Raw genomic sequence first — 14432 nt, 5'->3', positions numbered from 1 at the left:
ACCACACTGTTCTCAAAGATGTCATTGTCTTGGGGAACACATTGCCCCTACCAGGACCTGGTCCTCACGTGGCCACTTAAGCATTTCACTTCTGTCCACCTTTTGGCCTCAAGTTCTCACCTTATAAAATGAGGACCTATCCTGCCTAAGCCACTGGTTTATGAAGATCAACATGAATGTGCTACTTAATGGCCAGGGAGTGGTAGTATTATTGCCATGATTTTCTTTTGTACTCTTTTTGCCTGCTACTGTGTACAGGTGTGAAGGACTTGCTGTTTTGTGTTGAGCTCCTATTCTTTGATTTCTTGTGGGTCCCCATAGTTACTGATTGATGGCCTGCAGGTGTGGTTTGGATGGGGTAAATATTAATAGCAATGTAGATGAGGGTGGAGGTAAAGAGCTGAGTTTCAGATGCGGCTTTGATGCAAATGTGGCCCTGGTGTTGGAGACATTGGTGAGGGTGGAGGAAGTGCTAGGTTGCCTTTTAGGGGAGTCTTGCATCCCTTAAGTCAGTTTGGCTCCTCCTTTGGCCCTCTTCAGGAGGCTAGTGGCATTTTGGCTGCAATGGGCTGCAATGGGGGATCCCCCCCCCCCTACTTTTTTTTTCTCACACAGACATCATGTGACACCTTACTCAGAGGAGATCTAAATTAATCAGCCCCTATTTCTGTGGTGCGGGATGGGGGACAGCCGGGGTGTCCACTTACATAGAGCCAAGTGATGCTGCTTTTCTCAGCTATTGTAGACTCTACAGTGGTTTCCTCTCCTGTGTCCTGATGTTGGAGGATAGTCTTGCTGTGAGGGATAGAGCAGAGCTTCCCCACCTACCTTCCCTACTGGTGTGTTTAGTTTCCTAGGGCTCCCCTCACAACATATCACAGACTGGATGGCTTAAAACTGGACATTTATTCTCCTGGAGGTTGGGAATCCTCCTCTTGGCGGGGTCACACCTAGAAGCCTCTAGGGGAGGATAGTTCTTTGCCTTGTCCAGCTTTTAGTAGCCTCAGGCATTGCCGTGTTATAGCCCCTAGCTCTACTCTGCCTCTTTCTTCCCTCTACGTCTTTTCTCCTATAAGGACACCAGCCATACTGGATTAGGGCCTACCCTACTTCATTGTGACCTTAATTATAACTGCAAAGATCCTATTTCCAAATAATGCCATAATCCCAGGTGTAGGGTTTAGGACTGACATATCTTTTGGGGTACACAAGTCAATGTATAAACAGTGTGTCTATCTAGAGCCTCCTCTGTACATCCCCAGTTGGTCTGGTACTAGATTTTTGTCTTTTGGGTCTTGGCTAAGGAGGTCCTAGGTGTCCCTTTCTGTTTTCTCAGGAACCTCAAGCCATCAGCCATCTCTCCCTTTTCTTCTGTTATCTTCAACCATTTCCTTTGGTGGATTTTTTCTGGTGCTGTGAAAACATGCACGAGACCCACCCATCGTAGAGCTCCCTCTACCTCATGGCTCCGTTGTCCCATTTCTCTCCTCTTTCTCCAAACTTTTCCAAAAGCATCCCGTGTGCCGTCTCCTTCACTGCATACTTCTTCCTCTGCTCCTTCCAGTCTGGCTTCTTTTGCCTTCGTCGTTCCACTGAGACACGCCTCACTGAGGTCACAAGTGATAGCCACGTTCCCAGTAGCACTTACTCCTATTGAGCTCTCTGTTGGTGAAGCAATGTCTTCTCAGCTTCTGAGGTAAAGCACTCTCGGTTTCCTTTTCTCTTCTCTGGCCTGTGCCATCTCCGTCTCCTTGAAGACGTTTCCTCTCTTACCCAGCCATTAAATCAATACTGGATTTTCTGTGGGGTCTGTCCTAGATTCTTGTCTTTTCTCACTATACCCTCTCCATAGGTTATCTCAGCCATTGCAGGTCTCGGGGACTACCTATATTCAGACAACTCAAACTTTACAATGCCAGCCAAGACTTCTCTGCACTCTAGACTTGTATATTTAAGTGCCTATAAAAACATTTTGTTCTGTTTGCTACCGCAAACTTATGTTTAAAACTAAACTTGTGGGGTGCCCGGGTGGCTCAGTCAGGTTAAGCATCGACTCTTGATTTCAGCTCAGGAAAAGATGTCACAGTTGGTGGGTTTGAGTCCCTCGTTGGGCTCTGTGCTGACACCACAGAGCCTGCTTGGGATTTTCTCTCCTTTTCTCTCTACCCCCTCCCCTGCTCTTTCTCTCTCCCCATATAGAAACAAAACAAAACTTGTGATCTGTTCCTCTTCTTTCCAGCCCTCCCCCCCCCCCCAACACTGCTTATACTATTTAAAAAAAATTTTTTTTTTTTTTAACGTTTATTTATTTTTGAGACAGAGAGAGACAGAGCATGAACGGGGGAGGGGCAGAGAGAGAGGGAGACACAGAATCGGAAGCAGGCTCCAGGCTCTGAGCCATCAACCCAGAGCCCGACGCGGGGCTCGAACTCACGGACCGCGAGATCGTGACCTGAGCTGAAGTCGGATGCTTAACCGACTGAGCCACCCAGGCGCCCCTGCTTATACTATTTTAAGAGATATTACCATCCCAGAAATCTGGGTGATATTCTTTCTTGACAACCTCACTCTCTCATTCTATCTAACACTTCAATAAAAGCCCTGTTGAGTAGCCCTCCTAAATAGCCCTTTATATTTCCCCTCTCTCTACCTCTAATCACCACCATCTTGGTCCTAGCTACTGTCATCTGATGTGCCAACTCTTTTCTTTTTTTTTAAACAAATTTTCTTTCTTTTTTCAATTTTTTAACTTTTATTCATTTTTGAGAGAGACAGAGTGTGAGATGGGGAGGGGCAGAGAGAGAGAGAGAGAGAGAGAGAGAGAGAGAAAGACAGAATCTGAAGCAGGCTCCAGGCTCTGAGCTGTCAGCACAGAGCCCAATGCGGGGCTCGAACTCAAAAACCACAAGATCATGACCTGAGCTGAAGTCGGACACTTAACTGACTGAGTCACCCAGGCGCTCCTGAAGTCCCAACTCTTAGGAGAGCCTGCTGACTAGTTCCCATCCCCTTGCTGCAGCCTCCCATTTAATCTGACCCAACTCCAGTCACTTGTCCACACTGTAGATTTATTCAAGTTGTATGACTTTACCTCTCTACATAAAACCCTTTACTATTCTTGTGATAAAGATAGAAGGTCTTCACTTGGTTCATAATATCCTGTGTAGTCTGTCCTCACCCATTGCTTAGCCTCAGGTCACACCCGAGTCCCTTCTGCTCCTGCTATGATAGCCTTCTTTCTCTGATTTTCTCAACCCTGCAGTCTATTTATATGTGCTCTTCCTGTCCCTCTTTTTAGGTACCTGTATGCTCGAGATTGCTTTGCCTTCCTGATAAATTGACCCTTTTATCATTGTGAGTTGTCCTCCTTTATCTTTGATAACGCTCTTTATCTTGAAGCTATTTATTTATTTTATTTATTTATTTTTTACATTTATTCAATTTTGATAGAGCACATATGGGGGAGGGGCAGAGAGAGGAGACACAGAGTCCAAAGCAGGCTCCAGGCTCCAAGCCATCAGCACAGAGCCCGACACGGGGCTCGAACCCACGAGCTGTGAGATCATGACCTGAGCCGAAGTCGGACGCTCAACCGACTAAGCCATCCAGGCGCCCCCTGAAGTCTTTTTTTTTAAATGTTTGTTTATTTTGAAAGAGACTCCACTCTTGTGAGCAAGCAGAGAGAGAGCAGAGAATCCCAAGCCTCCTTGGCCCTGTCAGTGCACAGCATTACGTGGGGCTTGATCTCAGGAACCTTGAAATCATGACCTGAGCCAAAATCAAGAGTCGGACACTCAACCCACTGAGCCACCCAGGAGCACTGAAGTCTACTTTGTCCAATATTAATATAGCTACTCCAGCACTCTTAGGCTTGTTGTTTGCACTGTTGATATCTTTCCTATCCATTTACTGTCAATTTACCTTTTACAATTTATTTATTTAAAAATGATGATGATGATGATGATGTAAATTCTATGCCCAATGTGGGGCTTGAACTCACAACCAAAAACTCAGAGTGATTCAACACTTCGATACAAATGCACTCCTTAATCCCCATCAGCTATTTAACCTGTCTTCCCATCCACCTCGCTTCTGGTAACCATCAGTTTGCTCTCTATAGTTACGAGTCTGTTTCTTGGTTTGCCTCTCCTTTTTTATCCCCCTTTGCTCATTTGTTACTTTGATTCCACATTAGTGAAGTCATGTATTTGTCTTTCTCTGACCAATTTCACTTAGGATAATACTCTCTAGCTCCCATCCATGTTATTGCAAATGGCAAGATTTCATTCTTTTTTATGGCTGAGTAATATTCCATTATACACATGTGTACGTGTGCACACACACATATCTATATAATTGCCACTGTATCCACCTATCAGTTGATGGATACTTGGCTGTTTCCATAGGATTTTGCTTTTTTATCCATTCTGACAATATCTCTCCTTTAACTGGAATCGTAGTCTATTAACATTTAATTATTTAATAAAACTTGATATGGTTGGATTTAGATATCACATGTTACTATTTGTTTTTTTCTGTGTCTCCTGCTGTCTTTTGGGTTATTAAACAGTTTCTTCTAATTTACCTATTGATATTTTAGTTATACCACCTTACACTGTGTTGTTTTTGTTTTTGTTTTTTTGGTGTGTGCATGTGATTTCTTTAGGAAGTACAATATACATCCCTAACTTTTCAGTCTTAGAGCTAATATTGTATCACTTTATGCAAAATGTCAACCTCACCATTATAAAGTCTTCCTCTTAGTTAACTCCTACTTCTCAGGAGAACTCAGCTCAAAGGCCACTTCAGGGAATTCTTGCCTGACTTCTCAGACTGTGAAGCTGCTATAATGTGTGTCCTGAGCAGGTAATGCTTCTCCTTGGGGCATTTATCACTTGTAATTTGCTCACTTTGGGACCCCCAGTACTTAGCTCAGTGCTGTATACTAATTTATTTGTTGATTGAGTGAAGGGGAGCCCTGAGTTGTGGTTTGAAGAAGGCAGAAGATTTCATGATAATGTACTCCAGGGGATGGGAATGGCATTATGTAAGGCTTAGAGGCTGAAAAGATGACGTATGTGGGAAGGAATATAATAGTCAAGTAGATTAAATGACTTAAAATATAAAAATAAAATATAGCTGTAAGTTTTTCTAACAGTAGCCACCATTTATAGAGCACTTAATATGGGCCAGGCACTGTGCTAAACTCTTTGTACGTTTTATCTTATATAACCTCAACCCTGTGAGTTATTCTTGCCGCATTTCAAACAAAGCAACTAAGGTATAGAGAGGTCGCTTACCTCGTTCCCAATCACAGGTAAGGGCTCTGCATTCAAACTCAAATCCCTGTGATTTTGATGCTCAGGATGGAAGTGGGACTGAGAAGTGGAACTTGATTGTTTATGGCATTTAATGCCTGTGTAAGGTAATTGTGTTTTGATTTGGGGCCCGAGTTCAGTGGAGAGAAGCCCCATGGATGCTACTGTGGGTTTGTAGAATCTCGTGTTACATGCTTTTATTCTTTAGCGCCTTCTGGGGAACAGAAGAAAAAAAAAGTAGAGAGCCTTTGGAGGCTTTTGCATAGTGGAGGGCAGATAAGAAAACTTGTTTCGGGAAGGTTCATCAGGAGGCCAGTGGGCAGGATGGATTCAGGTAAAAGTCTAGACAGGAAGGGAAATACGTGAGAAACAGTGGCCAGGACCCACTGTGATAGCAGCCACAGTTTAGAGAGGGAACTGTAGTATTTTAAAGGAAGGAGTGAATGTGAGACATGTTTTGAGAGAATTCTGAGTAGAATCGGTTAGGAATGAGGCATGAGGATAAGAAGATCAATCCCTTTTCTTTTGGGCCATTTATACCTGCTAACTCTAGGTGTTACCCCAAGACCATTAAGTACACCCATGCTGGAGATTATAACAGCCTTGTTTCTCAAAATGGGGTGCCCAGACATCCTCAGAGGTCTGAGAGAATGCTTTTTTCAGGAGAGTTGTACAAGGCTAGGAAAAATAGTTAGAAAGCTGTGTTTTAAGATTTTGTTTGTTTGGGTAAGATCATAGCCAACACAGTCTGCCTGACTAGCGCGTAGAGGGACTTTTTTCTACTTCTGTGGTATTATTCCGGGTGGACATTTCTGCCCAGTTCATTGAACAGTCATTGAGTTAGTGTGTTCAACACGAGTAGATGACTAAACAGGGCATGTGTGCACGTGTTCTGTGGGTTAGAGGAGAAGTCTGGAGGAGGTTAAGTATGTGTGTGCTTGTGTGTATGTGTGCATCTGTGTATGTGTTTGTTTGCATTTATTTTCTGCCTTTGAAATGATCATTGAAAATTGACCTTTATTGTTTTTTTCTTGAGAAAGAGCTTAACCAGTTTACAAACTAGTATCAAAATATTTTCACTTTCCCAATGAAGCATTTTATTGAAATTAAAAGATTCTCTGAAAGTGATCCAAAAAATAAGATTATTCTATGAAGTTCAAAGTAAATGTGTGAAATTTATGGGTGTGTTTAGAGTTCACCCAAGGCCTTGAAGATCTGGTTTGTGTGTCAGTATAGAATGCAAAGGTACAGAGTGAATCCTGGTCTTCCATATGAATGTGGGACAATTTCTAGGATTTTGTTTCTGTTTGTTTCTGGGTGCCTGTCTCCCTGAAATTGCTTTAAGGCTTATTATTTTAGTAGAAACCCAGGACAAGAGGTTGAGAGTCTGCCTTTCTCCATGTTGAGGCTACGTTTGGACCGGTTCTGTGTTGAGCCTGTTGAATTCATATGTACCTTGGTCTGATGCAGTGCTGCCCTAGGCCACCAGGTGAGGACTGTGAATTTATATTCTCAGCCAGCATCGTCTCTTGGCTGAGTAAATAAGAGGTCTCACATATAAACATTGGTCTGCATATGCAATATTTTGCCCTTGATGCTGTTGATAATAAATAAATAAATACATTTAAAAAACTCTCTGAATGCATAGTTGTCCCCCTCTCCCCAATGGTTAACTACAAGTACTTTTTTTTTTCTTTTATTCCCCGTGTTGTACAATGTGAAATTTTTCAACCTTTTAATAAGGAGTCCTTTTACTGGAAAAGAGCTCTGCTGATCCAGTGCCCAGAATGTAGGTGTAAGAATGAGACCCTGATTAATGGTTGGGTGTGCCCCTAAGGTTTTGGGGTTTTAGTTGTCTCACCTTGCACATAGGCAAAGTAGCAGCTGATGCTTCTATTATAAATCATTGACGAGGTGTGGCAGAAGAAGTTTAAATCTCAGTAAGAACCATTGTTAGAATTTTGGTGGTTACCTTCTTATTTAGAAAAATCTTTGAAGAGGTTCAAGGCTAGTGCAAGAGGAAGCTATTTGTGTCCCATACAGCTTCTGGCATGGGGATTGTAGAGGCATGCTTTCCAAAATCTGGACTCTCTCCCTTCTACTTTTTTCTGATTAGATTTGGCAAAGGCCTTCAGAGCAAAGCGTCATAGAAGTTTGTTGTTTGAGTTCATGTAACACACATTACTTCTTGTTCTGTGTCTCTTCTTGCTGCCTAATGCCATTAAGTATCCGTGTCCTAACCCATTTTCCCCATTTGGGGTCTGCAGACATTCTCAGGTCAGAGAGAATATTTTTTCTTTGAAAGAGGTGTGTTGGTGCATGAGCAGAGTTTGAGAAATACTGGCTAAACAATAATAAACACTCTAGAATTTGAAATTGACTTTTAACTCATTGTTTAAATTCTTGCCATTGACTTTCACGCTTTTCAGAAACTTTAGGAAATAAACTACCAGCGTGCATATTTTGGTTGTGATGCTTTGGGCTTTTACTCCCTTTCCCTTAGGGGACCTAAAGTTTTCTGTCAGTAAACCTTAAACACAGCTTCTGTTTTGGCCGTTTGCATCCTGATGTAATTGAGTATACGGTGGCCTTGGTGTTTTTATTTGTTTTGGGTCTATGAGAAGCGAAAGAGTGAAAGAGAAAGCTTTATGCACTAGTTTCTTTATATACATACACATATACCTATACATATACGTGTGTGTGTGTGTGTGTGTGTGTGTGTGTGTGTATTGCTTTGTATTTGCACCTTTGTAGTAGGGCAAGGGAGATGTGGTAGAGAATTCGGACCAGCCTTTTTTGGATGTATAGTTTTCTCCTCCTGATGGTGACTGCAGCACTGATGCTGGGCATGGGAGCCCTGGTTTTCTAGAAGCCACAAACTCCAAATCTTTATGTCAGTGGTTCTCTTTATGTGTGGTCCCTGGATTTGCATACTTCATTCATATGTTGTTAGAAATTCAGATTTTCAGGCCCCACCCCAGGCCTACTGAATTGGAAATTCTGGGGATGGGGCCCAGGAAACTGTGTTAAAACCCGTGGTATTCTGATGTACGCAGATATTTCAGAACCACCTCTTAAGGCCAGGTCTTTTTAGCTTCCTAAATAGACATTTTGTACACGTGAGTGCTTCCTGGAGCTTTAGGTTACCACTTTCCTGAACCAGAAATAGGACAAAAACAGCAGTAATACTAATTGCTGACCATTTCATATAGTATGGTGGTCAGAAACCATGGATTCTTTGGAGTTGTTTACCACTGTATGATCTTGGGCTAGTTAACCTCTCTGCTTTATTGCCTTCAACTGGGATGTGGAGATAAGAGTGGAAACTATTATTATCTCTCTCTTACAGTTGAGGAAACTGAGGGACAGGAACAGTTGCAAGGTTGCTTAGAGCCACTCTTAAAGGAGCTGGAGGTTCAAATTTGGACAGTGCGATCGCAGACTCTGGGCTCTCACCTACTGCTCTCTTGTATGTATTTCCATTTAGCCTTCCTCCCATAGCATCATCTCCACCTGTAGCCACATCTCCCAGCGCTAGGAAGGTGCATAGAGAGCTGGAAGAGGACAGCCCCTTGTGATGTCGCAGCAGGGGCTGGGTCTTACCCTTGACAATGTGAAGCTCAGTGTTTCCTAAACCTAGAGCCTCCAAGTCCTCTTTTCGGAAGCAGGCCTCTAAAGGGTAAAGTCAGCTCTTCTCTGTCTTTGGTCCCCAGTGGAAGGGTTGTGGAACCCGGTGGGGGCAGTGTTGGTTGTTGCTACCGTTGGAGAGCTATGACCATTTAGTGGGCAGGGCCAGGTGTGCTAGATATCCTTAATGTGGACAGTGAGGCTTAAGGGACAGTTGCATCCCACTGGGCTGTCAGATGTGCTACTGGACCATCTAAATCTTGTTTTTTCCCCCCTCTCTATTCCAGGTGGGACTCTGTTTACATATGATCTCAAAGTATTTTTTTTGCATGATTTTAATATACATTTAATATACCCTGAGTTTCTGAGGAATATAACATTGCATTTTAATAAATTTGGGAATTCTGTTTTATTAGTTTGAAACTTTACCAAGAGTTTTCACTTTTTCTGAAAAGTTGTATCATGCTGTTCCTGACCATTTGAAATGACAATAGAAGATGTCTGCATTTGTATTTACTGCATTGTAGGGATTCTAGGTATAGGAACAAATACAACAATTTATTCATGACTCCTAGGGCCTCATTTCTCAAAGTTTAAGGTGCCCATGAATTACCTGGGAATTTGTTGCAATACAGATTGTGATGGGGGATTTGCATTTGCATTGTGATAGAGATTTCATGTTTATTTATTTATTTATTTTTATTTTTTTGTGTATTTTGAGAGAGAGTGTACGTCTGCAAACAGAGAGGGGCAGGGAGAGAGAGAGGGAGGCCCAATTGGGCTCCAAGCTGTCAGAGCTGTCGGAGCGGAGCCTGATGTGGGGCTCGAACCCACAAACTGAGATCAAGACCTGAGCCTAAACCAAGAGTTGGATGCTTAACCGACTGAGCCACCCAGGCACCCCGAGATTTTGCATTTCTAACAAGCCTTAGCTGATGGCACTGCTGCTGGCTTCTGGCCAGTGGACCTTGCTTTGAGTAGTGAAGGTCTTGTGTTGTATACCTGTGCATATTCAAATACCTATGTTATCATAACTTACTTAAAAATTCTTTTTAGAATGAGGGCATTATATTGATTTGTTAAAAAATATATATACTGGTACCGGATAGTTATTGTTTATGAATTTCGTTTCAGATTCAGAAAAAGGTGTTATAAAATAATTCTTTTTCGGGATGGTGCATTGAGTTTGATGGGTGAGAGCCACTGCTCTGGGTGATAAGGTAGATCTATCATAAATACAAATAGAATTATGGGCCCCAAAGTGAAAGAATAGTGATTCAGAATATACTCATTAAGTTAATTGTTCAAATCAGGTTGTCATTCATTTATTCTTTCTTTTTTTTTTTTTTTTTAAGAGACATGTACCCTCAGAATTGATTCCTTTTTTAAAGTTTGTTTATTTTGAGAGAGAGGGAGCACATGCAGGAGGGGCAGAGAGAGAAGAAGAGAGAAAGAATTCCGCGCAGATCCCCGCTGTCAGCATGAGGAGCCTGATGCAGGGCTCGAGCCCACAAACCCACGAGATCATGATCTGAGTGGAGTTCAGAAGTCGCTCAACCAGCTGAGCCACCCAGAGGCCCCTTTCCTTTTCTTTTTCTTCTTTGAAATAGGCTCCATGCCCAGCATGGGGCTTGAACTAATGACCCTGAGATAAAAAGTCAGTATACTGGCTGAGTCAGCCAGGTGCCCCTCACTTACTTACTGTTTCAACAAATATTTATTGAATTCCTATGTATGCTCTCTGTGCCAGGCACTGCTCTATGTGCTTGACATGCCTCTGTGAACAAAATAAAGACCATTGGTCTCAGGGACCTTCCTGGTGGTGGGGGAGACAGACAGTACACACTGTAAGTAAATTACAGGACATTTTAAGTGGTGAGTGCTATGGATTGTTGGCCTATTAGGAATGCTGGGGATGAAGAGGACAGGGTGAGCAGTTCCAATTTTAAATAGGGTCATCCGATTCCTTGTTGAGAATATAAAAATTTGAGCAAAGCCATAGGTGGTTATAGAGTTGACCATGTGGATACCAGGGAAAGCCATGCAGGCTGAGGGAACAGACAGCACAGTGGCCCTGAGGCTAGAGGCCATCCAGCAGGCCTGCTTGAAGAGCTGCAAGAAGACCAGTGTGGTTGGACTCGAGTCAGCTAAGGCAAGTGTGGTGAGGAATGAGGTCAGAAAGGGAATAGCATTAGGGACTTGTGGGACATCGTAGGGTCTTTGCTTATACCCAGACTTGGGGAGTTAATGCAGCTTTTGAGCAGGAGTAACATAGTCTTCCTGAAGTTTTAAAAAGCTCCCTGTGGCTGCTGTGTTGAAAAAGGCTTCCAGGGGGCAGTCGTAGAAGCAAGGAGACCAGTTAGGAGCCATTGGTATGTCCAAGCATGAGATTAATGGGGGCCCTGACTCGGAGAGGGCATTGGTAGTGATGAAGGTTCTGGATGTGTTTTTGTGCCACTTAGAATACAAGATAAAATGTTCTCAGAACTCAAGGCTTCCAGCAGTACCTGTGTGGATCTTAGTGTGAGGAAAATCTGATGTGGTTGACCAACAAGTAACCACGGTTCCATGTTCTTTTTCTTCTGAGGAGTGTGTGTATGTGTGCACGCATGCGTATGTTTGCAGAACCTATCTCTCCAGGCTAGCAGTTAGCAGTCAAGTACGGTGAGCAGCTGAGTCTGTGTACCTTTAGAATAGAATGCGAAGCAGCCTTAAATGGAACTAACTGGTCCTGAAAGCCTTACACATTTCTTCTTGATTAAGCCAGATGTGTTTCTAGTAAAAACATATGCTGTTACTCAATTAATGTTTCTTGTAATACTCTGATGGTAAATCAAAGATAAAAATTCATTTTTCTCATCCCATTTCCTTTCTGATCCCATTTGTCCCCCTTCTTTCTTAGACTCTGAGACTATAGAAATTTTGTTAGTGCACTTGCTTTAAGTTGACTGACGCCTTTCTGACTTATAATATGCATTATGTAGTTTTGCCCTAGATTTTCAAATAATTAGTTTGAAAAAGTGGGAGCAGTTTGAGACTCAGTGTTGATAGGTGTATGCAACTCATTTTCTGTGCAGGTCACGATTTCAGTGACCTTCGTGCTTGGAGGAGACTTGATTATCATAGAGCTAAACTTCCTGTAGTGGGGTCTTTTGAAAGCCTGCCAAAACAGTGGCTTGCCAAGATGTTAGGTAGAGTATATACACAATTAAGTAAAGTTCCATGGCATGTCTCCAGGGGACCTCGGCTCTCAGCCAGGCTGACCTTTCAGGTGCTTATATGTCATAAACTATTTTGTCCTAAGGCTTTCTGCTTCATCACAGCAGTGACTTTGATCAGTTTTTTTTCTTTTTTTTCATTTTCTACTTGCAGCAATTACGGAGTATATGTTAAGTATATGTTCTCATTTTTGTGCTATGGCTAGCATTACCCTAACAGTTAACTAAGAACTTTTCTTCGTTTAGAGTGAGGGGAAGAGAAGGTAGCTTCATTTACTCAACTTTTCCCCTTTACTCTTTCAAGTCTGTATTTTAGGAACTCTGATTTAGTTCCATAGCTCAATGATTTGGGCTGGATAAAGTGGTGGTTGTATTCTTCTCCTCCTTCCCTCTCTCTTTTTTTTTTTTTTTTTTTTTTTTAAGCCTTGGGCTATTTCTGATATGACCTTGGGAAGAATATTTTTCCTATATCCAGTAGGAGATGTTTTTAAGGAGAGTATGAGTTGTAGCTACATATTTTTAGACCACATTTTCATATGGCATTAGTACTTTGGTGGGATGGAGTCGTGGAGATTTCTCTTCCTAGCCTTGGGTTGAGGAGACAGCATTTCAGTGCTGGCTCTGTCCAGTTACTTTGCTAGCTTAGGGAGCCTCATTCTTCTTGTTTATAAATGGGCATGAAGATCCCTACTTACCGTTTACCTTAGAATTGGTAAATATCATCAAGTGAACCAACATGTACGGAAGAATTTTGCAAGCCCTAAACTTCTTCACATGTTGCTGGTCATGGTGTTGTGTTTATTATAAAGCTTGTGCCTATGAACCCTTCATTTCTGTCTTTAACTTGCTATGGGGTCTTAGGTAAGTGGAGTGACCCATTTTTCTTGAACATAAAATAGAGATGTGTATAGGGGCTGGCAGGGAAGGGAGAGCCCAACTATAGGGTCTCTAGAAACAATTCCAGTATACAGATTCTGGGATTTTATGTTTCTGCATGTGGGGAGGGTTTTTGCTCATTTTTTTCTTTTCCTAACTTGTTAGTTAAAACATTTTAAACTTACAGAATAATTAAGAGAAGAGTGTCATGAACACCCATGTACCCTCTACCTAAAGTTAACAGTTGTTAATATTTTGCCACATTTACTTCATCATTCTCTGTATGTTTGTGTACTGGTTTTAAACTTTGAATTTCTGCTCTCTCTTTGATGTGTGTTCAACAGTTCTCTTTTCCAGAGTATAGTGTAGTCGGTCATTAGGCTGCAGTGTATCGGGTTAAGTTGGAGTTTTTATGTCCTTCTGATTAATTGATACTTTTTCTTGACCAGGATGAACTTACTGCTGTGAATGTGAAACAAGGCTTCAACAATCAGCCAGCCTTTACTGGAGATGAACATGGCTCAGCCAGAAATATTGTAATTAACCCATCAAAGGTAATGCAAATTGTCTATTTCCTAAACCTTCTGAAAAAGTGTGTGTGACACTCTTGATAGTTAATGTTGATTAATTAGTGTTATTTAAACCACAATCCGTATTCAGGATTCCCCAGGATATCTTGCATACTGTCCTGCCGTAGGACCCAGTCAGGAATCGTGCATCGCATTTGGTTGTCCTGTCCTTTCAGTCTATTGTAACCTGGTACAGGATTGCTCTCCACCTTTTCTCATGGTGGTGGTTTTTTGCGGGCTTTCAGAGTTGCCATTTTAGAAGAGTGCCGTCCAGGGGCACCTGGGTGGCTCAGTGGGTTGAGCATCTGACTTCAGCTCAGGTCACGATCTCACTTTATGAGTTTGAGCCCTGCATTGGGCTTGCTGGTCTCAGCACAGAGCCCACTTCAGACCCTCTGCCCCCTCTCTCGGCCCCTCCCCCACTTGCACTCTCTCAAAAATAAATAAAACATTAAAAAAAGATACATTTGTCTTATATTCTAGTCCTATATTCTAGATTTGTCTGATTGTTTTTCAGGATAAGTTTCAGGTTAAATATTTTTGGTAAGAAGACTATATTGTATATCAGAAGCCATACAATGCCCGTTTGCCCATTACTGGTTATACTGAGTTTGAGCACCAAAGGTGGTGTCTTCTCTTTATATTGTAAAAGTAGTTATCTTTTCCTTGTTGTAGACTCTTTCGGGTGATAGTTTGAGACCAAGTGAATATGCTGTTCTTCAATAAAATTTCATCGTATGATTTTATCATCAGTTCATGATGCTTGCTGAAGGATTCATTTTGCTGGCAGTTGCAAAATGCAGGTTTTCCAATTGTCTTTTCTC

General features: G+C 42.1%; 1 protein-coding gene across 21 annotated transcripts in view; it reads left to right on the top strand.

Moving 5' to 3' along the window:
- Window positions 1–14432, top strand: part of MED12L (mediator complex subunit 12L) — a 333748-nt gene that overhangs the window by 18802 nt on the left and 300514 nt on the right. For 19 of the 21 annotated variants that reach the window (XM_042903238.1, XM_042903224.1, XM_042903223.1 and 16 more), the window contains exon 3: window positions 13489–13593. In XM_042903238.1, coding sequence (XP_042759172.1) covers window positions 13489–13593 — 105 coding nt within the window. Of the gene's footprint in view, window positions 1–6677; window positions 6808–13488; window positions 13594–14432 lie in introns of all 21 variants that reach the window. The other 2 variants (XM_042903235.1, XM_042903234.1) reach the window with 2 other exon arrangements.

The sequence above is a fragment of the Panthera leo genome, chromosome C2 (assembly GCF_018350215.1).
Source record: "Panthera leo isolate Ple1 chromosome C2, P.leo_Ple1_pat1.1, whole genome shotgun sequence".
NCBI classification, from domain to species: Eukaryota; Metazoa; Chordata; class Mammalia; order Carnivora; family Felidae; genus Panthera; species Panthera leo.
Note: the sequence above shows the minus strand (reverse complement) of the source record. Positions and strands in the feature narration are given on the sequence as shown.